Raw genomic sequence first — 26,296 nt, 5'->3', positions numbered from 1 at the left:
GGCAGTGAACTGTCACCGTTCATGCTCTTAGTAAATATTTCTGTGGCTGGGAACATCTTTCTGTTCCTTGCTCCTCATGTTTTGGGGCCTTTTATCAGTGGAGTGACCTCATTAACACTGCACAACATGCTCTTCATTTTGCTGGTTCATTTTTACCAGGATGGGATGGGTAGGAGAGGAGAGAGAGGAAAGGAAAGGTGAGACAAATGAGAAATGTCTTTGTAGTGACAGATCAGCTGTCTGTCTGCATTGAAACTACAAGCTGGATAGAAAGCAGTTATGTTAATATTAATTTAATTCATAGGGCCTGAGGTGAACAAACTACTGGAGATAACTCCCTCCTTTCCCCATGGAGCAGACAAAGCCACGCCAGTGTATATACTCAAAGACGGTGTTTTCAGCAAAGACAATGGTTAGAGCTTTAGTCATCACAATAGCTTGCAAACTATCTCCCATTAGCTTTTTAGCTGAATACCTCATGGCTGTTAATCTTTAGGTGTAAACTGATGAGATTTTCACAAAACACACCAGGAGAAAAGCTGCTCCTGATAAAACTACTCTTATTTATCCTGTTACACTTATTTAAAATTTTCCAGGAGGTGAGAGAAACAGCAGCCACATAAAAGTGTAGCAAAATCCCTGATTTCAAAACTGCTAAGGGAGAGAGCGAAGATGTGAACTCATTAAGTTCTCCACCACTGAGACCCTGATTTTTTGCGACAACATGCTGAGCATCTTCACATCTCCTTCGTCCCAGTGGGCTCTTGTCATCCTGCCTTTCCTGTAGGGATGGTGAACTGAGGACAGTTACTGCCTACGGTAGCACAGAGGCAATCCGCCTGTTCTTTATTCTGTGCACATCCTCCTCCAGCTTGATTTATGTGTCTCTCAGCAGAAGAAGAGGAAAAAGTGGATAAACCTTCTGGGAGATATGCAGTTCTTTGTATTTCCTTCAGCAGTCCAGAGAAAGAGGCATCTGAAAAGGAAAGAAAGCTTTCTCCCATGTGTTCAAGCCACCTTTCAGAAGATACATGAGCTTTAACATAGAAAACTCCATTATTTGGGTTTCAAATCCAGAATTTACTTAATCCCCAAAATTATCCGTGTGCAAATCCTAACTGGGAGGAAATGAAGGCTAGTAAATATTTATCAAACTCCTTAAGGTCCTCAAGAAGAATAAATTTTAAATGAATCACGTCCTCCCATTAGTTTAGATCTTCATATCTCTGCATTTTCATGCTTATCCAAAGTCCTGGTTCTCACTCCAGGTTGCAGTTCAGTTCTGGTAGCTGTTACCATATAGCCCTGCATGGTGCATTTTATTTATACATGTTTAGCCAAATGGCCAGGTTTTCCTTTGGTGGACAAAAATACAGTGACTTGGTCTTCAAAAGGTAATAAATCCATACATCCAGTGGCACTCAACAGCCTGAGTAGGTGAGGACAGCATGTCCCATCTGCCCCCAGCGCTCTACCCACAGCAATTTGACAGTGCCCTCCTCGAAAAACTGCCCGCACTTTCTTTTAGCAAGGTCACTTCTTCTTTGCTGGGGCTTTGGCATTCCCACCAGCCTTGCCATTAGCTTTGGTGCTTCCTCCTGATTTTACTGCTTCACCTTCTTTTTCACCTTTCTTCCCACCACCTTGTTTCTTGTCAGTAGAGTCTTTTCCCCCCTTTTCTCCCTTTTCTCCCTTTTCTCCTTTTTCTCCCTTTTCTCCCTTTCCTCCTTCTTTCTTTTTGGCCCCATCCTTCCCTTCTTTCTTGGAGTCTTCTTTCTGGTCCTTTTCACCGTCCTTCTTCTTGGAGCCTTTGGATCCATCTTTCTTAGCCTGAGCCTTGTCCACTTTTCCAGATACAGTGGGAACCTCTTCTTTTTTTTCTTCTGCCACCTGAGCTGTATGCGAGGACGGAAAAAGAAAACAAGAAAGGAGTTAACTTGAGCCAACATTAACCAAAAAGAAGGCAACACTCCTACTCCTTGCCACAAATCTTGGGCAAAGGAAAAATACTTCTACTGGAGCTTTCTCCATACAGCTGTCCTCACTGACTACCAGTTTTTCATGTCTTTGTTTTGAGAAGATAGACAAATGGGAAAAAACAGAACTAGTAATTTCATGAGCTGAGTTGTGGATCTATTGGAGAAAATGGCTCCTGTTGGTATGAACTGATCCGTGAACATTATTATCACTAGAATTATTATAATCATAAACATTTCCCAATAATAACTTTCCATGTGCAGTTGTCTCCTTCCACAAGAAGAAGCAGAAACATCTCTCACTCAATTCAGTACAGACCTGTCTTGGGTTTGGTTTTTGGTTTTTTTGTTTGTATGGATTTGGTTGGTTTATTCGTTCGGTTGGTTGGGTTTTTGTGTTTTTTGAGGTTTTATTTTGTTTTGTTTTTTGGTTGGTTGGCCCTTCTAATTCATTTTCTTGTGTGGGATATGTCTCCTGCAGCTGAGAGTGGACTGTAGGGATTCTGCTGGGGATCTTACAGAGGCAGACAAGCAGAAGATGGCTTGCTTGGCACAGGACTACCAAGAAGGCTTAGCTTATGTCCTGTCCACATCCAGTCACCATGGGACTGGCTTCCTACCTGTACCACTATAATTAATGGCAGCAACATAACATGGGCACATAGCAATTAACTCTAGTGCACAGTTAGTCCTGTTTTGCTATGTTTTAACACACAAGCTATATTATTTATAAGAAGGTTATATCTTTACTTATGGAGTATTTTTAGGAATATCTTGGAGTCAGTGCCCACATTTCAGGTGAGAAGACATAAGTATCACACAGGTTCTGTAGACTTGTAGCATTTGGTAGCAGAAAACTTTTCCTCATCCATAGTTTTTTTCTTCTTCTATAAGTGGTTCATTAACCCAAAAGTATTTCTGAAGTCAGAGCTTGATCCACTAAAATCTCATCTCAAGCTGCAACTTGACACTTACACACAGATCATAGTTCATGTATTTCTTATGGAAAGGTTTTCCTTTGCTCAAGACCAGCAGAATATAACCTTTTGTAAAAACATGTAAAAATGTGTTGTCTCCCATGACTTCCTTCTCTGAAAATCCCCAATATAGGACTCAAATAAGCAAATAGATACCCATGTTAACACAATTTCGTAATTAAAATCAGCCAAGATGTAGCTGGGAGTGATCTCAGCAAATGGAGGATGATTGGTCACTGCTTCACTTTCTTCAGCTGGCATCTAGGTTAAGTCAAATTATTTCATGTTCATCACAGGCTAAGGAAAGATGACAGTGAACTGGCTTAGGAGACAATTTAGTAAAGGCTTCTGGTGACATGTCTCAATCATTACCTGGAGCCATTGAACTCCAATCTGTTTAAGCAGCCCCAAATCTCCCATTGCTATGGATGTCTGCAGTGTCACTTTCAAATTCCAGCAATGTGTTACAGGTACAAATCAAACCTGAATTTGTTATGTTTACCTAAAATATTCCTTCAGCATGCACAGTAAAATAAAATATCATCCTTTGACCCAGGGAACTGACAATTCATTTGTGTCTACAAATGGGAGTGGAACAATACAGACTATTTGTTAAGACCACAGAGGAATTACTGACATTTCATATATATTTATTTTTTTAAAAAAAGGACTAATAATAATAATAATAATAATAATCACCACGTTGCCTGTTTCCTGGACAAATATGGTGGAAATCAGGTGAACTCCCAAAAAAGTCAGCTGGAGCAGCCCCAGAACAAAATACTTGAAGATCTCCCAGGCCGTGAACTCAGACAGGACATCTTCACCCAGAGCAAATGCCAAGTCCTGCTTGTACTTCTCCCACAGACTGGGAGACAGAGCACAAATGAATCAATTTGTATAAAACATTTTATATGCTGAACCCTTGAAGTCCGTTTTATTTATGTCCAATAAAAGAGCTTGCTATATACAACACTCAAAAAAGTGTATGGAGAGCCATTTGGCAGTTAGAATATTCCATCATAGTAAATGTGAAGTAGGGTAAAAATAGTGCCAAGAAATAAGAGTATTTAAGCATTGTAATATATTAATGATTAATAGTATTTGACACTTACAGAAATCTTTAAAGCATTTAATGGCCACTCAGCAATTTAAATCACTCAAGTCATCTCTCTGGCTTTGGCTGGGTCTACCAGGCGTTGTCACAATATAAGCATATAAACAGTTGACAAATACATATATTATATTTCATGACTGCATAAATCAAGGTGGGTTGCCAAATGTCAGTGGGGCGACGTGGCAGAGCATCACACTCTGTACAAATGAAAATAATAATACAGAGATGAAGCCCAAAGGTTTTCATACTTTCCGTCGTAATGCCTAAATCACATAGTGAAACTTTTCTGGGGACAGGAGGTACATTAACCTCAGAAGGAGACCAAACAAGTGGGTGTGATCACAGATAGCTGATGTGCTGACAGATGAGTCGTTCCTTTTGGGTCCCCAGGACTAGAGACATACAGGCATTTTTAAGGCACAATTTACCTCTTCCACTTTAACATCTCCCCTACTGTGAAAGGAATCACATAGTTTTTATTTTCCATCATGTTAAAGGGATAAAGTCTTGCATCCTTTTTATTTTCCACCACAGTGAAGAGATAAAATCTAGACAACTAGTGCTGATGCAGACTTCTCCATAGATGTGGATAACGTACTTGTGGATAGATGAGTCCCACCCCAGTACCAATTCCTTTGGGGCAACTTGGGCATATTTACAACAGCCCAGTCCCACAGGACTAAGAGCTTCAGAGAACATGTGTTCAAGAGCCATTACCAGATATCAACAGCCACTCAGCAGCACATTATCCACCAGCCTCCTACCCTGCACCATGCCAGGACAATAATTCTGGAATTCTCAAAAGGTCAAAGGGTGTTCAGCTACTCAACTTATACATTTAACTGGATAAAAGGTTAGGTAGTCTTTATGGTGCAGCTGACATCCTGTAAATTCCTTTGTTGTGGTAATTTATTAAGTTTATGCTGTAACAATTTCCATGGTCTGATCACATCTACACCAGCCTTTGGATGGAGAACATATTTGTGAGATGTGAAGGCTGTTTATAGGAGGTCACAACCAATTAACATTCTGGGGTAAAATAGCCATTCCACTCCCCAAATATCCCTTCTGTCTCTTCTGGCTATTCTCCTCCTCAATTAATTGCTTTTGCAGAAGTAACAGCTTTGTAGAAAGAGCATGCAGCAACATATGCATGAATTTGACTTTATCTACAGGCATGAGCCTTTACACCCTCTGGGATCTACTGATAATAGCTGGTCCTTACAGAGTCAGAATTTGGTCATTTGGGCAGGAAATTGAAGGATATAATACTAAGCACTTCCATGTATGATTGCTCACACATGTTAGAGTGCATTAACGAGGTCTTTGGATGACCTTTGACTTTAGAAGAACAGAATTTAACTTGAAGGACAAGGGCTTACTCATTCCAATCGTGTTCAGCTTCAGAGAATGTTCTGCCCATCCTCAGTTTACAATATAGGCATAGTGAGGGGTCTGAACACCTCTGAAATACTGAGGTATGTACAAGTTCCTACTATTAAGCATTTAGTTGTATATTTTGCTGGTGTAGGACTAAATGTCTACAATTGTATTATCTGCCTCTTTCACCAATTTCATGGACTGAGGCATCACATTTTGAGTCAAATAAACTCCCAGTTTCTAAGAAGCCAGAGACCACAGGGCTTGCAGAGACACAGGAAAGAAGGAAAAAAATAATTCAAAAAGTATTGAGAAAAGAGAAGTCAAATGCAGAAAAGGAACTGAGAATCAGAGAGTCCAAAGTATGATGGATCCCATCAGAAAAGAGAAGCCATAGACAGACAGACAGGAAGGCGGTCCCCTAATTTCCTTGCAGGGTCATTTCATCTTCTTCTTTCACCACAGGCAGGGAGTTGAGAGGTCTGGACTGAACATGACCAGAGAGAGTTAGGAGAGTTTCAGTAGAGCCTAGGGTACAGAATCAGGAAAGATGAGTGAGAGGAGAGGAGACCAGTGACAGAGATACTCTTGGCCTTTCAGATAGGGTAAGCCTTCCATGGGTAATGTGAAATTCTAATAACTCTTTTTCTTCCTACTCACATTCCCCAACCTAGGAACTGGCTCTTAAAGTGAAATTTCCCTTTCTGGAAATTGTAAACATTAACTTTAAAGGAATGACCCTGACTTGTACCAGTGGAGAAACTGTCCCTTTCATCTAAATGACTGTGTCTGCTGCCACAAATACTGCAGGTTGGTGGGAGGGGTTTACCAAGTCATGGCGATATCTTAATCATAGAATCATAGAATAGTTTGGGTTGGAATAGACCTTCAAAGGTCATCTAGTCTAATACCCCCACCAGTGAGCAAGGACATCTTCACCCAGATCAGGTTGCTTAGAACCTTGTCCAGCCTGACCCTGAATGTTTCCAAGGATGGAGCATCTACTGCTTCTCTGGGCAACCTGTTCTAATATTGGTTGTGCCCAAGAAGCCACACTGATTTGCACTAAGGGTCAACCTAGCCCTTGCATTCATGCATACAGAAATCAACCCCAAAAGAAGAGATGGGTCTTATGTGTAGGTGTGGGCATGGGAAATACCTCCAGGGATCTCTGTCAGCTCGTTGAGTGGTGGCACCGTCTCCAGTTTGTCTGCATAGTTCTTGGCTGCTTGCCGTTGGGCATACCGTGCCTCGATCTCTTTCTTTGTCCGGGGAATCCGGCACTTGAAAATACAGCACAGTGTGATAACTGGGAAAAGAAAGAAGGAAGCAAGAGTACTCAGTTTACCCAGTAGATGTCTGTCTAGTACAGGTTTGTCTATTTGCAGTGGGGAGAGAGCAGGAAGAAAAATTAATTTCAGAGGAGTTTCCTCCAGTGGGAACCTGTAGACATTTACATCAGTGGAAGTACCTGCCTGAGGGATACAGTCAAACAATCCAAAGCAATTGAATTATCTGAAAATAAAGAACCACCAGTCTTCAACTGAGCTGTGGTGAAGGACTGAGCATTTCCTTCCCACCAAAAACAAGGTAAACCATTGCATTAAAGCACAAGTCTTATGAGAAGCAGCTGGGGTTCTGTAGCCTGGAGAAAAGGAGGCTGAGGGGAGACCTTCTCACTTTCTATAACTAACTGAAAGGAGGTTGGAGCATGGAGGGCATTGGTCTCTTCTACCAAGTAACAAGTGATAGTACAAGAGGAAATGGCCTCAAGTTGTGCCAGGAGAGGTTTAGATTGGATCTTGGAAACAAATTCTAAATGGAAAGGGCTGTCAGGCATTGGAACAGGCTGCCCAGGGCAGTGGTGGAGTCACCATCCCTGGAGGGGTTTAAAAGGCATTTAGACCAGGTTCTCAGGGGCATGATTAGTGCTAGATTTAGGTTGTGACACACTTGATGATCCTGACAGTCTTTTCCAACTGAAATGATTCTATGATTCTAAGCCATGTATGCCACCAGTGTTTCTGAGCATCCGACTATAAACAATAGAATTCACTATCTCTTTGGAAACGGCAGCAGCCATTCAGATGTACTCTCACCTTTCAACAGTTTGTTATTGCTAACGGTTCCTAACGACATGACTTAGCCATTCATTTTTGTTGTAGGTAGATACTGGGGCTATGGACCTTCAGCTGAAAGAGGAGTTTGGCATGAAAACACTCCATACCCTTCATAATAGATCTAGAACAAGAGCTCAATATATGCCTGAATTGACTTTCATCCAAATCTAGGGCGGGCCAAGAACTCAGATCTCCTAAATCTCCCCATCATGTTCCATGAGCTAGGCTTCTTTACATGCTTTGGGATGCAGATGATATTTTTACTTTTAGTATGTTATATTTTCTCTTCATGTTTAAACCTATAGGTTACTTCAGAATTTTGATCTGCAAATCTAGTGATGATTCAGACAATTCATTTTAATGAAATCACTCTTGGCTGGTTTCCTAGACTTCATAACCTTGAGCAGATCATTGGTTCATCCATGTACCTCTTCTGACAATAACAAAGCAGCAATTTCAAGGAAAAGATCAATGAAACTGAGAAATGAGCAATCATAAAGTTAGTTTCCCACATAGGTTATAAACACGTCAAGAAGCATGAGATCTCAGGGGCTCTATGAACTTTTGAATTGCTTTTTTTGTGGGCATCTGTAAAACTGTTTGAGGGATTCTTACATTCTAAATAAAAGATAAAGTTTCCACCTACTGAAGTTCTTAATCTCGTTTATGCCTTCTGGAAATGGGTTCTACAGGTGGGCAGAGCCTTGTGCTTGGAAAGAAGTGGTATGATCAGGTTCACATGCTCTGTCTCATATTTTAACCAGAATTTCCCCATGCTGCATCACCGCTGTGAGAAACGAGCAAATGCCCAACTTTGCATACACTTCAAAAGTTGGGTAATCTTCTCTGGCTTTATATCACCATGCACAAAGTATCAGATCTTCGAGACTATTCCAAGGAAATGAAAGAAATAATCTGCATGTTGGGTTCCAAGTATGAGCATCTCTCATTCACCAGGAGCAAAACCACTCTGCAGAAAGCCTTCACAACACAAACACGTAGACCATTTGCTGGTGTACCTTTTAATCCCTAAAAGTTTGTCCTGTGTCTGTCCAGGACCTCCTAAGAGGGATCAAACTGACCAGGAACAAGCTCTGAGTGACCTCTGTATAACGAAAGAGAAAAGCAAAGTAGTAAACCAACTTTTTCGGTGTTTTGAAATGGGTGTAAAGTTACCAAGCAAAGCGTGGCAGTTCCTCTATCCCTTTGCTTAATTTTGAAGTCAAAAATAACAGTTCCCTTAAACACTTCTCTGCTGAGATGCTGTAGTGGAATCACACACAGGGCCACCTAAATGTCACAACAAGATGAGATGCCTGAAGCTGAAGTGAATTGCCTAAAACACCATGAAATTGTAATAACCTGTAACTGGGGAGGCAATAAAAACACTGTTAACCTTGCTCTTCCATGAGGGTCAGCAACAAGCTGAGGGTAACTGAGCTTTTAGTTGTCTTACAAAAGGAAAGCAAGGTACCCGCATGGCATTACTGGCAGCATATCGTTGGCAGCTGGCAGGGGAGGAATGTACCACATCTGGAAAGCACACAGCTGGGTCATAGAACCATAGAATCATTTTGGTTGGAAGAGACCCTCAAGATCATAGAGTCCATCCATTACCCCACCCCTGGCACTAAACCATATCCCTGAGAACCTCATGTCCGTCTGTCCAGCCCTCCATGGATGGTGACTCCAGCACTGCCCTGGGCAGCCTGTTCCAATGCCCCACAGCCCTTTGGGGTAGAAATTGTTCCCAAGATCCAACCTCAACCTCCCCTGGTGCAACTTGAGGCCGTTTCCTCTCATCCTATCACTAGTTACTTGATCACTTTTGATTCTGGATCCACAGGATGAAGTACTTGGGTGACCAGTTAGCTTGGATGTAACTTGAAAATTTGTTATTATGCTTTTCTTTTGGCAGGTAGATGACCTGACTTCATGCTTTGAATGACTGGTTTATATTAAATATTCACCAATTCTCTTATTTCCCAGGTGAAAACTTTAATCACACTGCTATCAAACAATATTTAGTCTCTTTTTAATGCTGGGGGGGTCTCCTTTTCGGGATTTCAGCTTTCATTTTAATTCTTGAGAAGGCTTCTAAAATGCATCTTGATGCTACAGTGAGTTTAAATCAATCTCTGTGAAATGTAACAGCGTCCCATTAGGTCCATGAAAATATCCAGCACAAAGGTTTGAAACGGTGACATTATTCACAGTTTCTTTGCTCTCAAACTATGTAAGGTAGAAAAGAAACATCCTGTGCAACAAAATGTAGTGGAGTAATTTTCAATACTCTCCATTTTCTCAGTTTTTTGGTATTAGTAATATACAGCCTTGTGATTCTGTGACAATAAGCATCTTCCAATAACTGCACAGATAAAACACAAACTTTTCCTTTTTCAATAACATGCTCTGGATTGCTTTGCTGTTTGGTTTCTAAAAATCATTTTCTCACATATTTTTCTTTTCCTTTTCAGTTACCTGACATACATGGTTGAATTCAGTCACCTATTCTGAAGGAACATTTCTGCTCTAAATTTAAAAGTCAAGTCTGATCCTGCACACGGTGTTCTCTTTCCACACTGGAGATTCAAGCTGACAACATATCAAATCATTTTTCATTGCTTCTGCCAGGCTGATCATGTGAAATGCAATTTTTCAAGAAGGAAACGAATACGTGGTGGTCTTTATGAAATAGGTATTTAAAAGGAGTAAACGTTTTGCTATTCATGATGATAAAAGAAGTACTGCAAGTGGTATATTTTCATTCTTCAGCATGCATTAAATAAAACCTTGACTTCGGAAATAATAAGAAACTCCAAGGCTTGTTCCCTTATGGATTTTTGGCATGTTTTAATTACTTTTATAGTGGGCAACATCTACTTAATATTCATATCCCACACTATTAAGGCTGGAGGAGCTGAGAAATGGCTCAAAACCCCCATCATTTGAAGTACAGTAACAGCAAATGTTAAACACATAATTTCCACCACAAACAATTAGATGGCTGTGACCCAATCAGGGCTGTGTGTTTACTCCCACTGGCTTAAACTAAAATATTTTGTTTCATAATTGAAGCAAGCTAGGAACAAATGCAAAAGACCGTGAAAGGGACTCTGTTGGCTTAAACTTAATATCCATGTGGCCAAGTTACCCTGTTCATGGTCTCCTTTTTCTTTTCACTTAAGTGAATTTAGCTCATCAACAGGAACAGAGTTGCTTCTAGTTTAGCTGGCAGTAAATTTCAAACCAAAACAAAGATAGAAAGAAACAACTTGGTTCTTCCAAGAGCTGGGAAGGATTTAAATGAAATATCTTCTCCAGAGACTGCTTGATGTAATATTTTAGCAGAGCCACGATTGAGAACTGAACAGCTTTATAAATTGAATGGAAATGGGCTGCAAAACACAGCAGGTTTGTTCCCTTTGAAGCTGAAAATATACAGTCTGCCAATGAAGCATTTAATTAACATTTAGCAAAGTGGCCTGTGCTGCTCTGAGTTAATTAGGCAGCCGTTCCACTGTTAATAATGCAAGCAATTAATGCAGATGTGTTCAATGGCAAGTTAACTGCAACACTTGTGTTCAAATGCTCTTTGAGAAGCCTGGAGAGTTGCTTACTCCACAACTCCAATGATGTTTTAAGGAAAGATGTAGCATAATTTGTCTGTTCAAGCTACTGACAGTAGTGTCAATAAGTAGCTAATTGTGATAATGCGATGATCAGTGAGGGCTACTAAAGTCTTAAGAAAATTAGTTAGTAGTTGGGTGGCTGTTTATATGACTGGTCCACCCTGAGTGCTCAGGTGCTGAGATGATGCTGGTGCCTGAGCCACCTCATTTAAAGATGTCACTGCTTCTAGCAAAGCTACTGCTGTTCTCTAGTTCCCCAGAAGAGGTTCATGAGCTGGGCTCCAGAAGGAGATTTTTCCCTCTAAAGGTTGTGCAACCATCCACAGAGCATGTAGCTGCATCCTCCTTGTGGCTCAGGCTTGGGATGAGGGTTCTGCCTTCTGCTGGAAAGCAGAGAGATGGTAAAAATGTCAGATTTAAGGTCTGGGTTGGAGATGGATTAGATGTCAGTCTCAAAATCCTTCTCAGCCTTGTATTTTATCCCTCTCTATGGCTGTTGCTTCAAGGAAAATCTAGTGCTTGAATTAATGTGCTAATTTCCTAGCAAGCAAAATAAGAGCCAAAGAATGAGGAGATCTAGATTGTAGTCCCAGTAGTTGTGCCAATATGACTTCAAGCAAAGCAATTTTTTAAATACATCCACCTTTGTAAAATGCCCTGAGGATATGCTGAAAGAACTGCAATGGGTCAGGGCTGCTTCATTTGCTCAGCCATCAGGGCTAACTACGCCTTTACACCTGATATTTTCCTGGTGTCTGGAAATGGGGGTCTGACCTCTTTGCATATCACAGGTTACTATATTTAATTACTGTCTGAGTGAAATAACTTGGGTTGGATTGAATCCCACCTTACCCTGGGGAGAGCTGTTAAGGGATGGAGAGTGTGGCAATGTTTAATCACTATCCCTGACACATTTATTTTTCAAATTCTTATTTGAATTGACCTGGTTTTAATTTCCAGAGTCTGCTCTTTCCTCTATGTGCTATACTAAAAAGACCTTTGATGCTATTTATTTTTTCCTGGGGTCCTTTAATGCTGCAATTAAGGGGCCTTTTAATCTTCTTTCCAATAAGCTAAGCAAAGTGCATTCAGTGAGACTCTGGTTTGAAGACCTTTCTCCAGGCATTGAACAAAGGTGAGAATATGTTGGCTTTTTCTTCTTTCCTGCAAGTCTTTGGTTTTTTTAGCACTTGTTTTCATACATAAGTGCTAACATCTCATTAGGGCAGCATGCAAAGGTCAACAAACCTTCCTTTATCTCCATAACCCAAACTAAAACATTCAAATAACTCCTTGCTGCAGCATTACCATGAACTGTGTTGCTTAACTGATTGCTTTGCTCTGATGATAGTTACTAAATTTTACAAATTATCATTTAGTTGCTGCATGTTTGTTTATTCTGTAGATAAGGTCTATATTCCTTTCTCGCAATCATAGATCCTTGTTTTCACCTGCATTCACTGCATTTTGTTTGGATGCATTCAGCCAACTCCCGGCATTGTTCCTTCTACCTTTATTATTATTATCATCATTATTATTATTATCCTGTCTACTGGGAAGGAGGACAGCTTTAACAGCAAGGACTGTGTATTTATTCTGAGCTCACCAGTGAAAAATAGGGGTTCGGGTTGGACCTCTTTCTAGAGCAAGTGTTTCCTTAGGAAATTTTGATCAGAGTGAAGTTAGATTTCTGAGCTAGGATACGTTGTGTGGGATGAAAAATAAAAGCATGTAGTCACTGGGAGCTCCCTGAAGCACCCGTGTAGACCCAGAGAGCGTAGCCAGGGCACCTGAGGACACAGGTCATCTCATCCTTAGGTAGACATCTAAAGCAAACAGGTTAGTTATTCCCACTTGTTCTCTCATCTTGTCACTCTAGATATCTGACCTGAAAGGTGTCTCCAGATAAGTAAGATGAATCACAGTGACAAAGTCCATGTTAGATGTTCTGGCTGGCAATCTGAGCTATTCATTAACACAAGACTTAATTAAAAAAAAAAAGCTCCTGATTATCCTGGTTTGGGTTAAAACAAGACGGATTCTCTGTTAGTGATTTTTCCTTCCAACTATGCTTCGTATATTGTTCTTGGGGTCTTTTATGCCTGGTGGAATAGCTCTTCAGGCCATGGTGGAGCTCTCTAACATTCTTTCCCCACCATTCCACCTTAAAAATGGGGAGCAGGGGTGGCATTTACCATCCCAGCGGGTGAGAGATTTGGGATTGAAGCCTCTCCATCACCTCCATGCAAGGAGAGGAGCTGTCACAAGGAGGAGCCAAAGCTTAAGCTGGGTGAGGCAAGATCTAAGGATGATTGTTCCATAATAAGGAAAAATACCTCTTGTCGGGCATTTATTAAAAAAATAGTCTATAAGTTGAGCTTGTTTTTACTGTTAAACTAGAGATAGCAACAAACCCCAGGATTTCAACACCCACAGCTAATCTTGTGACTTGGGAAGTTCAAAAAAGCATATTTGGATCTAGGCCAGATGTGAAGAAGAAATTTTTGATGCTGAGAGTGGTGAGACCCTGGCTCAGGTTGGCCAGAAAGGTGATGGATGAACCAACCGTGGAGACATTCTAGGCCAGGCTGGATGGGGCTCTGAGCAACCTGAGCTGCTGAAGATGTCCCTGCTCATGGCAGGGGTGGCACTGGGTGAGCTTTGAAGATCTCTTCCAACTCAAAGTATTCTATGATACTTGTCCCGAGCGGACGTCAAGAACACCAGTATCTTGTACACTGTGCCCTACAATGCAGCTGCTCCTCACAGTCACCATCTCTGGTGACAGAGTCCACCTGTGCACAAGTCTCCATCGCCCCATTGCCTTGAGTATTAATGGTCACTCAGTGGGAGGAAGAATGGAGAAGTAGGTTAAGTTTCCAGCTGGTGGGAAAACCCACACAGAGGTGATGTTCTGGAACCCCACCATTGTCCAACACCCCAGTCCTTCCTCTTGCAGCCTCCAGACACAGCCCCCTCAATGTCACCCGATGGCCGCCACATTTCAGAGAAGCCAGCCTCAGAAAATGGCATCTCAGTGCTTTTAGCTGATAAGGATCACAACAACTAATTTTGTAGCTGCCTTGGGGAGGTGTGTGTCTGTGAACATGCACAACAATCGAAGTTTAAGATGATATAGTACAAAACAAGAACAGCATAGTTTGATATGAAAATAAACAGCAATAAAGAACATCTGCTACTTATTAAATAGGAATACTTTTAAAAAAAACCCTTCTTTTGTAAAAGAACAACACTGAACTTCCTCCTAAGCACCCCGTTCTGTGCTCAGCTTGAGCTACACATGTTGGTGCCAATAAGCTTGGGAGCTTGGGTTATTTTGTGAGCACACATGTGCAAAACATCTCTAAAACAGAAGGAAATGTTCCATGTGAGAACTTGGGCTGAGAGCAAAAGAGGGGCTAGACCTATTTTCACCATGTAAGAACCATACCTTGTCCAAAGCGATGTTTTCTATGGTACAGGACAGTACCCCTCCCCTTTCATCCACCTCTGTATGTAATATGTAGTATTCTGTGCATCCTGATGAGTGTTTCTCATTTGCTGGGCTGCTGGTGATGTAGTGTTTAAAAATATAGTAGATGCCAAAGACTCTGTCAGAAAACACCATGTGAAGCACCCCTGAGCCAGCCTAAATTATCTGTGCCACACTGGAAATTCTGCACATTAAGGAAAACATCTGGGTAGTTTTGCCATCCAAAAAGTAATGGCTATTTAATAGGGTAAATCTTTTGCCTGCCATTTATATTATAACACCCACAGCAATTTGGTAAATAAAACCTCTAACAATTCAAATTAAGCTGCAGCCAGTTAATTCAATTTGAGATGTTTAACAGCTTTGTTTTTTGCTAAATAATATTTGATTCCTATTTGATTCCCGGGAACACGTTTGTTCAGTGTGAGCCCCCCTTGTATTCTCACACTATTTTATACTTCTCTTGAAACTTGTTCAGGGGAAAGACTCACAGTTTACACAGGCAGATAAGCAAAAGCTTTGTATTCATGACTCCCAAGCATCCCTCCTGACAATAGACCAGCTTCTTCAAGCTTTCGTGTCCCTGGTTATATTTCAGGAGATGCTCATGTCTGGGGATACATGTTACTCTTTGACTGGCATGGGTGAGAATGGGAAAGCATCTCTGGTAGGTCTTGCAGGAGGACACAAAAACAGGGAAAAAGAGGTTGGAACTGAATCTCCTGCTTTTGAAATCAGTCTCTGCTTTAGCACACTGCTTTGTCACTTCTCATGCAGGTAAGCCCTATTTCCAGTAGTACTAGGCCTGGTGTGGACTACGTGTGGGGACATGCAGTGAGCAAACTTGTTTCCATGGCCCCAGAGCTGTTCTGGTTTTACTAAAACGCCAGCACTGAATAATACCAAGGAATTAAAGGTCTGCCACTCATGGGCACGAGGTCTAAAGTCCACCACCAGCTTAGGCAGCTCAGCAGTCTCCTGGAATTATAACTGGGTACCATTCAAAGCCAGCTTGGCCTTCAGTTTTAGTTGAATTCAAGGCATGAGCGTCTGCCTGGAACACTGCAGTGGGATCCAGTAACAGCATTGTTGCAACCCCACCCCACATGGGAACCTCCTGCTCCTGTTCCATCCTACCTTCTCCTTCACTTTCTCCATTCGAGTAGAGATTCAATGCAGAATGATAAGGAACGGGGTCCCTCCCTGCCTATGGTCCCTCAAATACATCTGGTTGACTTTCTACATCAATCTGGTAGGATACAGAAGGATGAGGGGCAATGGGCACAGACTGAAGCATAGGAGTTTCCATCTGAATATGAGGAGCAACTTCTTTCCTTTGAGGTGCCAGAGCCTGGACCAGGCTGCCCAGAGAGGTTGTGGAGTCTCCTTCTCTGGAGACATTCAAACCCACCTGGATGTGACACTGTGTGATCTGCTCTGGTGAACCTGCTTTAGCAGGTGGGTTGGACTGGATGATCTCCAGAGGTCATTTCCAACCCCAACCATCCTGTGATTCTGTCAGGACTCTGGGTAGGAGCTGAGAGACATTTTTTCCTGTTCACAGCACTGTCCCTAATACTCTCACTCTCTTCATGCCCTCTCCCCTCTGCTCATGCCTTTTGCTCCAGAGAGATTTACCAGCAGGGATGTCCAGGCATTTTTCCCTGAATCCAGGCCCAGTTGTTGGATTGTCCCTGCAGAAATCAGCGGGGCATTACTCCAAGAGGTGCTGTCTGCATCCTCCTCGGTGGGCTGCTGTCAACAGACCTGGGTAAACAAGGAAACCAGCAGATCTCGAAACCAAAGTAATAGAGAGGAAAATGAACAGCCCACAGAGATTCTTAAAAAATGTTGTTGGTGGTTTTGATGCCGAAGGAAAGGGTGACTCAATGGAGAGCACACTGGGCAAGCCTTGGGCCAGTTCCTGGCTTTCCCAGGGATGGATCAGGACCATCCTCTACTCCACAGTTTGCAAAGTCCTCAGGCTTTGTGGATGAAACAGGCTGTGCAAGTTTCCAAGGGTATGACTCAATCCCATCCTATCAAGGTGACAGAACAAAAAAAAAACACAACAAAACAACAGATAGCAGTGCTCCTGAAAGAATAAAATCCTCCTGACACTTCATCTCATATCAGTTCTTTGTTGTTGTCTCATCGAAGTCTCTCCAAGGGAGAGAGACAGATGGAACTGTTATCTTTGCTCCTGCCTGCAAGGGGTCTCTTTTCTCATCAACCAGCACTGGAGGAGCAACCCAGAGCAGCTGAATTATCCCAGCTGCTGAGGCAGCCCTGATAAGGATTTCTGGGGCCACTGTCAGGACACTTGCCAGACTAATGGCCTGCCTTGCTCTACCTGATTCAAATACCTAGCAAGGAAGGTTTCTTTTAACCAAGTGAGTTAAAATTTGGGGGGCAGAGGAGCAACAGTGAGTTGAGCTACTCTGCATTGTACTGGAGAAACTTGATTTTTCCTCCCTTTCTTTGCAGATTTTTCCCTGTAGCGGTTGTATTTGCTTTAAAAATGAGTTCTCATGTGCCTTCTCCCATTGTAGCAAAAAGATTTGATGTTCCTGATATTTCAGTGAATGAATAAGAATTGTGTAATGATGCAGTTATGCGGTGCTCTGCATGTGCTACTAAGTTATATTCTCTACTGTGAGCTGATTTACCCCCCAAAGTTTCATTTCTCTTGTGCCATATCACAGAGCAGAAACAAAGGAAAAATAAATGGATGGGTCTGGCAGAGAGATGTTCTTAGACACCATGTGTTGACAAATAAGATGCCTTTATGTAGGGGTTTTAATTTTTTTCATTAAGTAAGGGAATTTAAGTGGTTTGGATTTGACCATTTTTTCTGCCTTTTATTATGTGATGGTGCCATCTTGTGGAAGTTGCTAAAATTGCGAGTTGGAAACCACACAAATCATATTTATATTTGCAAACTATGTCACTCAAAAGAAGCAGGTTTGCGGGGTGGAGGAGGCAAGAGGATCTGCCATCCATACCAGCTGTATTTTAGATAGGATGCTCTAGTTTGGTCCTGTGGCTGCCCTTAACAATTATCAGGCATATCTGGGACTATACATTTCTGGAGCAATTATCTTCTTTTTCCATTTTGGCTGAAAGGAAAATTAAAATCTCAAGTGCTCCACAGTGAAGTAGCTGGGGGCACTAAATTTAGAAGCATCTCAGTTCCTCCCCTCACCTGAATTGACATGACAAAGTAGACACACCCTTAAAGCCCTGATAACAAGGTGAGATGGTAAGCTAATGAAATCATGTGCAGGCCCTGAGAAGCTCTGGGAAGGATGCTCTTCTGTCTTCTTGTGCTGAGGGTTGGTGCTGTTAGAAGGTTGTGTGACCCTCTTGTTCTGATTGGGAAGGTGCTCCTGGAACCAGGAAAAGGAAGCCACACTAAAGCTCTTCTCCAGCTCTTATCCCATTAGAAAAGTACAATGTTGCCTGATTTTCTGGACTGATACCAAGGCAGCCTCCAAGAGGTCACTCACAGAAAACCCTCTGCTCCTGAGAGTTAAAGCTTTGCTGGTAAAGCTGGGGAACCATCAATGCTTTGGGGATTGCGAAGTGGAGGAGGAGGAGGAGGATGTTGCTGGAGCAAGATACGAGAAATTGGTGAGAACTGACTGTATGATTCTGTTATCCTAATGCCATTAAGTTTGAACCTGCCTTGTTTTGACTTGGATCACAGACTTGGTTAATGGTTGCTGTCTTCACCAAATAATTACTGTTTTCATAAAGCTGACTGAGTTGTTATGGTTGCTCTCACATCCCCTCTGCTCATTAAAAGAAAGATTCTTCAAACAAAAAGACTAACAGAGCAATAGAGCTATAAACTGACTCTACCATATGTTGTGATGCACTGAATGTATTTATTACTCTGAGACTCAGCAAGCCAGAACCTTGTGATCTCCTAGCAAATACTTTCCTACTCCTCCAGTAATATATATCTGTAGCAGGCTGACATAACGGTCTGATTTTATTGAACTACCTGTGTGTGTTTGAAGCTTAAAGCAGATGTTACTTTATCTATTTGCACATAACCTATTTGTTTGCTTGTCCAAATACAGATCTTTAAAAGTATTTAATTTCTCATCACCCACTGCTTTCAGCAATTTCAATACTTAGGCAGTAACTTTGTTGTGTGTTGTTTTCTGTAATATATTTCCTTTCTAGGCTGTTGCTAGACAAGTAAACAGATTTTACTTCTTGCTACTGATATTTTTAGGTAACAAAAAAACCCTGTGGTTTCTTTCCTTCAAGCAGTGCACCATCTGATATGTTGTTTTGCCAACATAGCAAACTTTCCATTCTTCTAACCCTAAATAACCCGCTAATGCCGGAGACAATTTCTAGCAAACAGCAAAACAATCAGATCTACTGGGTGAAAATTTCCTTACAATTTGATGCCACGCGAACCAAAAAGAATAATTAAACCTTTTCACCAGTCTACTTGCATTCTAAAGATCCTGCTGTTAATTTTGATGCCTATTTCACAGGAGTCACTGGGGTTAAAAACTTGGCCATATTTACTTAGCTCTGTGGAGCTTCTTGTGATTGTTTGCAAAGGGTGTTGTGGAATGTGATGAATTAGCATGAGCTTCATTGAGGGCAGGCAAGTGGTAGGAGTAGTTATCCCTCAGACTTTGGGTGTAGGGTGTGGTGTTTGACCAGAAAAAGGCAATGAGGGGACAAGAAAACAGAAGAAAATGCTTGTGCTTGGTTTGCCAATGTGAATGTCTGGTTTAAACACGGGAACACAACAGGAAGAGGATTAGGGAAAGACTGATATGGGTGACCCACAGCTGTGGCACCAACAAGTGACTTGTCTCTGCAGATATGGGAGGAATCAACCCCACATAGGCTGCTGTGCTCTTTGATTCAATTAGGGTGATATCTAGATGTGGGTTTGCCAGCAAATTAAAAAATAACAGGCAGCACTAGAAAACTCTTTTCTGCAATACTGTATTTTTTAGACCTGGCCCAGCAAACCCGTGTTCTCCTAAACAGCATCTGCTTTGTAGGTCTAGGTTGGCATCACCTGTGGCTTTTCCTCACCAAGAGCTTGCATGTGGACTCTGTTTTTGAGCGTGTTCATCACTTATGAGGAGTAACAGCAGAAGTGATGCAGAAAGCTAAGGCACTCAAGGCATCCCTTTAGTCACTTTAAAATGCTTCGTTGCTTCACCCATGAAATTAATTTTAACAAGCAATTAGGGCCATAAGCCAGAATGAGAAGAGAGTGATAGAAAATGCCTAGGAGATTTAGATGAATCTAAGTCCATGTGGCTGGATGATGTCCTTCCTGGTGTGGGTAAGGATTTCAGGTGCTCTCTGAGTTGATGGTATTTATCTTCAGGGAATGGGGACAGGCTCTGTCCCTAACAAAAGATGAGGCTCAAGGGAAGTGTAGATAGGCTAGTGTAACTTCATTTGCTGAAAAAAACATGAGTTAGTTAAACATTTTGCAAAAGTCTAGAGAGTAACAAGAAGATGGGAAAGAAATAGATTTATCAAGTTCGACTCATCTCAAACTGATCTATTTTTTAATGAAGTTATACCTGGCTCAAGGAACGAGCAGAAGATCCTTCCTTTAAATTTTGATAGGTTTATGACCATGTCCTAAATAATATTCTCATAAGGAAGATCTTGATGGCAGTTTGCAATGCACAGTGAAGCTCCTTACATACTGTTCCCAGAGAGCGAGATGCAAGGGGATGAAGCTGGATGAAAACATTCAAATGGGGAACTGGCCATACCCAGGCAGATCCTCCAAGTTAGTTGGGAGAGTATCTGGTCCCATCCCACTGCAGACACCAGCTCTGAGACAGTGGCTTCCTAGTGCCTGGGTCCAAAAAAATGAGGGGTTCTTTTGAGTCCTGAAAGCTCTATTAAATGAAGTGAGAGTTTTGGCACCCAGAATGAGAGTTAGGGACCTTAATGGCAGACCTGGCTCTGACCAAAGTCCTCTTCAGGTTTATCAGCGTGTGGGACAGCACTACAAGAGGTCACATACGGACCACAGCTATAACACACATTTGGGCCTGAATGTAGTAACTGTAGCTGAAAACATTCCCAGCTATGGTACAGCCCTATAGTCTCTCTTCTGCTCTGGAATGCCACCAGCTAGGACCTGTTGATCTCTCATCATGGTCTACATCTTCCTCACAAGGAGAGGATGAGGGGCAGACACTGAGCTCTTCTGTCTGGCCAACAATGATAAGACCTGAGGGAATGGCAGGAAGATGTGCCAGGGGAGGTTCAGGTTGGGCATTGGGAAAAGGTTCTTCACCCAGAGGGTGCTGGACACTGGAACAGACTCCCCAGGGAGATGTCATGGCCCCAAGCCTGACAGTGTTCAAGAAGAGATGAGACAACGTCATCAGATACATGGTGTGAATTTTAAGGTTGTCATATGCAGGGACAGGAGTTGGGCTTGATCCTTGTGGGTCCCTTCCAAATCAGGACATTCTATGATCAGTATGTTACAAGATGAAGTTACGGTGGCCCACCTCTGGTCCCTTCAAAGACCCCATCTGCCTCTACCTGCTGCAGAAACCCCTCAGTGTGTAGCTTTGTGATGCCAGAGACCAAAGACCTTCAGCTTGCAACCTCCAAGGCCCTTTGGTCTGCAGTCCTCCAGGAATAGGTCCTACTTGGGGTGGTGCTGTGATTGGTGCAAGGCAGAGAATTACGAACTTACTGACTGCCAGGACAAAGATGGCAAAGATACCAATCACCTGCCAGAGGCGCAGCCCCCAGATCACCACCGTCTCCGAAGTGACAGGGTCCGGTTTCTTTTTCGGGGGTTCTGTGGTGGCCTGCAAAAAAGGGAGGAGAAGAAAAGAAAAAAGAAGAGAGAAATGTGGTTTAAGATTTGCAAAGGTCCCTAAAACAGTCAGAAAGATGCCAATAGCGCAGGAGATGGTAGAACCCAGTTTACTGGCTCCCCAACAATTTGGAAATCTTTGAGGAACAGAGACTTCAATAAAGAGTTTGTATCTAAAGCTTTTGCCATTTTGAAGGTCCCTTCCAACCCAAACTATTCCATGATTCTATGATTGTTTCTAGTTGTCCTTCTGTGTAGCTCCTCCAGACATGTACCTCTGTGTGGGCTCGTGTCCAGACTCTGAATGTCTGCCCTCTGATGTTGTCATAACCCACCTTTCAGACAGGGATTGCCCGTCTGGAGGAGAGGAGGACTCCAAAACTTGAGTAACCTGCAGCTCTACGATGTTGTTTCTTGGCTCCTTAGTTTAAAAAATGTGAGTGGGAGTAAGATTCAAGCCTAAATAAAGACATCTAGCCTTTTCTGAGGTGCTGTGGAGTATCGTCCACCTGCTCACCCAGCAGGGCACAGTGTCCTATGTGCCAGCTCCTGTACTCATGTCAGACACTGTAGGACAATCTCAGATGGCACTAAACTTCATAGAAATGTCACAGCAGTTGCCTTACTACCTGTATGTATGATATAAATTTGGGAAATAAATTTGGGTGTGAGGCCACACCTGGAGTATTGTGTTCAGTTCTGGGCCCCTCAGCTCAGGAAAGAGATTGAAGTGCTGGAGCAGGTCCAGAGAAGAGTAGCAAGACTGGTGAAGGGACTTGAGCACAAGACCTATGGGGAAAGGCTGAGGGAGCTGGGCTTGTTTAGTCTGGAGAAGAGGAGGCTTAGAGGTGAGCTCATCACTCTCTAGAACTACCTGAAGGGCAGTTCTAGCCAGGTGGGGATTGGTCTCTTCTCCCAGGCAGTCAGCAATAGGACGAGGGGGCATGGGCTTCAACTATGCCAGGGGAAATTGAGGCTGGAGATGAGAAAGCAATTCTTTGCAGAGAGAGTGGTCAGGCATTGGAATGGCTGCCCAGGGAGGTGCTGGACTCACCGGCCCTGGAGGTTGTTAAACTGAGATTGGACATGGCACTTAGTGCCATGATCTAGTCAATGGACTGGAGTTGGACCAAGGCTTGGACTTGATGATCTCTGAGGTCTTTTCCAACTCAGTCCATTCTGTGATTCTGTGATCTACACCTTGCACTGTCCACCTCTTATTGTATGAGCACCCAGTGCCTCAGTTTCCCCACTGGTAGCAGAGAAACATTGTTCTTTTCCTACTTCTGCCTTGAGATATTTTAAGGGAAATGCCACGTGGATTTGATACAGGGACAGATATTGGAGCTCGCCTATAAGATGAGAAAGGACATGAGATTTAAACCTCATTGTCACTGGGGAATGAGGAGTTGGTGGACCCTTGAAGGGTAATGCAATGTGCAGGTAGTAATTCTCATGCAGTGTATGAGAATGCTGTCACAACAGCAAAGCTGAATGTGAGACGGGTATTTGGGTTGCATTTAAGTACTGGGGATTCAGTCATGTTGTTTTAACCCTCTAAAGCTTATGTCAGAAAGCACAGATGTCAGATTTCATGAAATGAGAGCAAAAATGGTTCAAAACCGGTCATTCTGGACTAGAGGCTCCAATTCTGTAGCCAGAGCTCTGATTCTCACAGCTCCAGCAGTAGGAGAGATTCATAGCAGAAAGGAGAAATACCATAGGGAGATTAAACAATGTAGTGTCAAGGAGTCAAGATTAAAGTTTAGACCAGGGGTCCTATTGCTTTTATAGATATAAATAACAGTAATGACCAAACAGCTGTTTGCAATGAAGAATCTAAGTAACTTGTATTTCCTCAGAGCCCTTGCATTAATTGAGAACATGTTAAATGTGTAGAGACATCCCAGCGGTGCTGTGAATCCAGGAGGAAAATCTCAGCTTCTCTCATTTTTTACTTCACATGAATAAACCATGAGACTGCCTGCTGGCAAGGTGGTGCTGTTTAATTTCTTTTTATGTTGTAGCTTGCAGGTTCCTTTTGTACTTTCATGTATATAAACATATGTACATCATGGTCTGGAAAATAATTTAAGTAGGGGACATGACACCAAATTCCTCTATTCCTTAATAACATCTTGATTTCTACAGTTAAGTGGACTTTTCCCAGCTGTAAGTGTACTTTTCCTTTCAATTTATATTTGTTTTGAGAAAGTTTTTTAGTGGCGTTCTACATAAAACAAGTCTAGAAATTAATTAGTAACAAATTAAAATGAAACACAAAAAGAACTGACAGTTCTGCTTTTTTTTCTTCATTCATAAACAATCTTCCTTCTATATTTTTGGTCATTACTGGCAAGTTTGACTAAATAAACCTGCTCTTAACACAATGTCTACAAGACAATTTAAACCTGATTGTCATTCAGGAAAGCGTGTCTTAATCAGTTAAGTTATTCTGAGTAAAAAGGAGGTCTTTGAATTAAATCCTGTAGCTTCTACTGTATCAAAAGTCAGATAAGATGTGACGATGTCCTGTTTAGTGCATGTCTTCAAAAAGAGAGGACATTTGGCTGAAGAGGCCAGTGTGTCTGATGCAACAACAGTCTGATTTCCAGTTCCTGAGAAGACTCTAGAAGTGAAGCGTAAGGAGGGAATGAGAAAACAGGTGAAAAAAATCCCCATGGAATAATAATCATGAAAGCCTTGTCTTCTGAAGATGGTGATGTGATCTTTCCTTATGCAGTTCAGTGGTGATTTGGTTAGCACTTCAGATACGGTGAACTGCAACCTCAGCTCCGCTAACTATTGAGTAGATCTTCAGCATCTATGAGAGGGTCAGGGTCAAAGAACCTTACAGATACTTGTCTTTGGTAGAATAAACTTATCTGGAGTGGGCATTTAGGCGGGAACAGGACAAGGACCTAGTGGTCTCCATAGTAGCTAAATGTTGGACAAACAAGGTACCAAAGTCCCATTGCAGATCTGGTCCTTACCTTTTGTGTGCCTCAGTTCCCCAACTCTGAAATGGGGCTGAACATGTTTCACAGGTGCGTTAAGAGGACAAACAAGGTGGTCTAGACAAGCTCCTGTGGTCCCAGCACAGTGATGATATGATAGGGTCACACATACCAACAAGCAACATTTATCCTCTTGGTTTATGGTTTAGAAAATCAGAGCTTGACAACCCCCCACTGCTAATGAACTTCACCATATAGAATCATTTTGGTTGGAAAAGATCTTGAAGATCACCAAGTCCAATGATGTGTTGTGGTGCAGCAAATCACAGAGTTAAAACCTGCTAGTGACCTTTCAGAAGGGTTGTCAGCAAAACACCTTCATTGCCTTGTATTTGACTGCAGGACATGATCTGAATTGACAACAGCCTTTTGATAGAAGCTGAAAACACTTCATTTCTAAAAAAAATAACATCTCCTAACCAGGCACATCTGCTTCCCTGCAGTGCCCTTCCCTTCTCAGCCCATGTAAGTGCTGTTAGAGCACAATTGTAATGGATACCACAGAGTGAATTGGAGCTGGAGCTGCTCTCCAATTACTTGCCTATTTGTGCAATATAAACCATATTTCAGTCTCTTCCTAATGAAGGATGCTTCCCGCTGTGGCTGGAGTGCTTTGTCTCCCAGGGGCATCCTATTGAGAATCCATCTGTGGTGAGGAGGGTTGCTGTGTGAGCCTGCTCTCCAAGCTGTTGCAGCTACTCAGCACCACCCGGCCACATGTCATTGCAATTTGTGACATCCTCCCTTCTCCTTTAGCACAGGGACTGTGGCCATGGGGCATCCAGTGCTCAAAAATCAGAGCTTCTGCAGGTGAACTAAGGGTGAAAGGGTCTGGCCAGAGCACTGCGTTCTTGTAGAGGCATCTGGGACAATCAAAGAGGTAGGAATCTGTGATATGTGGCTCAAAGATCTTCCTTTTCCTACTCTTTACAAAGCATCCAGCAACAAAGAAAGTAAATTGAAGAAGCTGTGTGTGACAGCAGCGCTAGGGAGGGCTCAGGGCACTATTTTAGGTTCATCTAGAATCATAGTATCATAGAATCATTTTGGTTGGAAAAAGATGGGGAAGATGTAAATAGACAGAAAGGCGAGGGATGTGCTGACATATCAGGTGCTACAGTAATTGTGTGCCTCACACAACAGCCTAGGACTGGATCACTGTAGAAACATGTCCCTACCATCAGTTGCAGGAACACCAGTGACTGGAGCACTTGCTACCAGTTTATGGACAATTCTGGAGGAAACTATGAATGAGGAACAGCATAACCTTAAAAAAGGCTGAACTTAAGTTGGTGGGAAGAAACAATGAGGTTGATTATCCCTGCCGCCTCCCTTGGTTTCACAAATGCTCTTGATGTGAACCAGTACATAAAGTAGCAGAATATATTGCATATTTAAGATAAAAGTACAAAGAGAAAAGGCATGAAGCTAGACTGCTGCAGTCTTGACCACTCATGCAGATACTTTGGTTTAATCACAGTAACTTCATATTCTTAAAGTGAGTGGTAAATGCTAGGGCCGAAGTATGCAGTGAAATTACTGTAGTGTAATCGTCAAGCTACCAAATGATTAGGAAATTATCACATATAAGCTGATCTATGGCAACTGCCCATGTGTATGAACTGGGACCTGGTAGTAGATATCTAAGTTTGCATTGTCACACATGCTGATTAGACAAGGTGTCCAAACTCTTAAGTGGGATGAAAGATGCTCCACTGGCCCATATCTGGTCCTCTT

General features: G+C 42.2%; 1 protein-coding gene across 1 annotated transcript in view; it reads right to left on the bottom strand.

Annotated features, from left to right (window-relative positions):
• Positions 1-606: 606 nt before the first annotated feature.
• Positions 607-26,296, bottom strand: part of TMIE (transmembrane inner ear) — a 33,548-nt gene continuing 7,858 nt past the window's right edge. Inside the window, exons 2-4 of the mRNA XM_082046447.1 lie at positions 21,417-21,534; positions 6,610-6,759; positions 607-1,895 (exon numbers count right to left, since the gene is read on the bottom strand). Coding sequence (XP_081902573.1) covers positions 1,534-1,895; positions 6,610-6,759; positions 21,417-21,534 — 630 coding nt within the window. The 3' untranslated portion in view covers positions 607-1,533. The remainder of the gene's footprint in view (positions 1,896-6,609; positions 6,760-21,416; positions 21,535-26,296) is intronic.

The sequence above is a fragment of the Streptopelia decaocto genome (genome assembly GCF_964273445.1).
Source record: "Streptopelia decaocto genome assembly, chromosome: 2".
Lineage (NCBI taxonomy): Eukaryota > Metazoa > Chordata > Aves > Columbiformes > Columbidae > Streptopelia > Streptopelia decaocto.
Note: the sequence above shows the minus strand (reverse complement) of the source record. Positions and strands in the feature narration are given on the sequence as shown.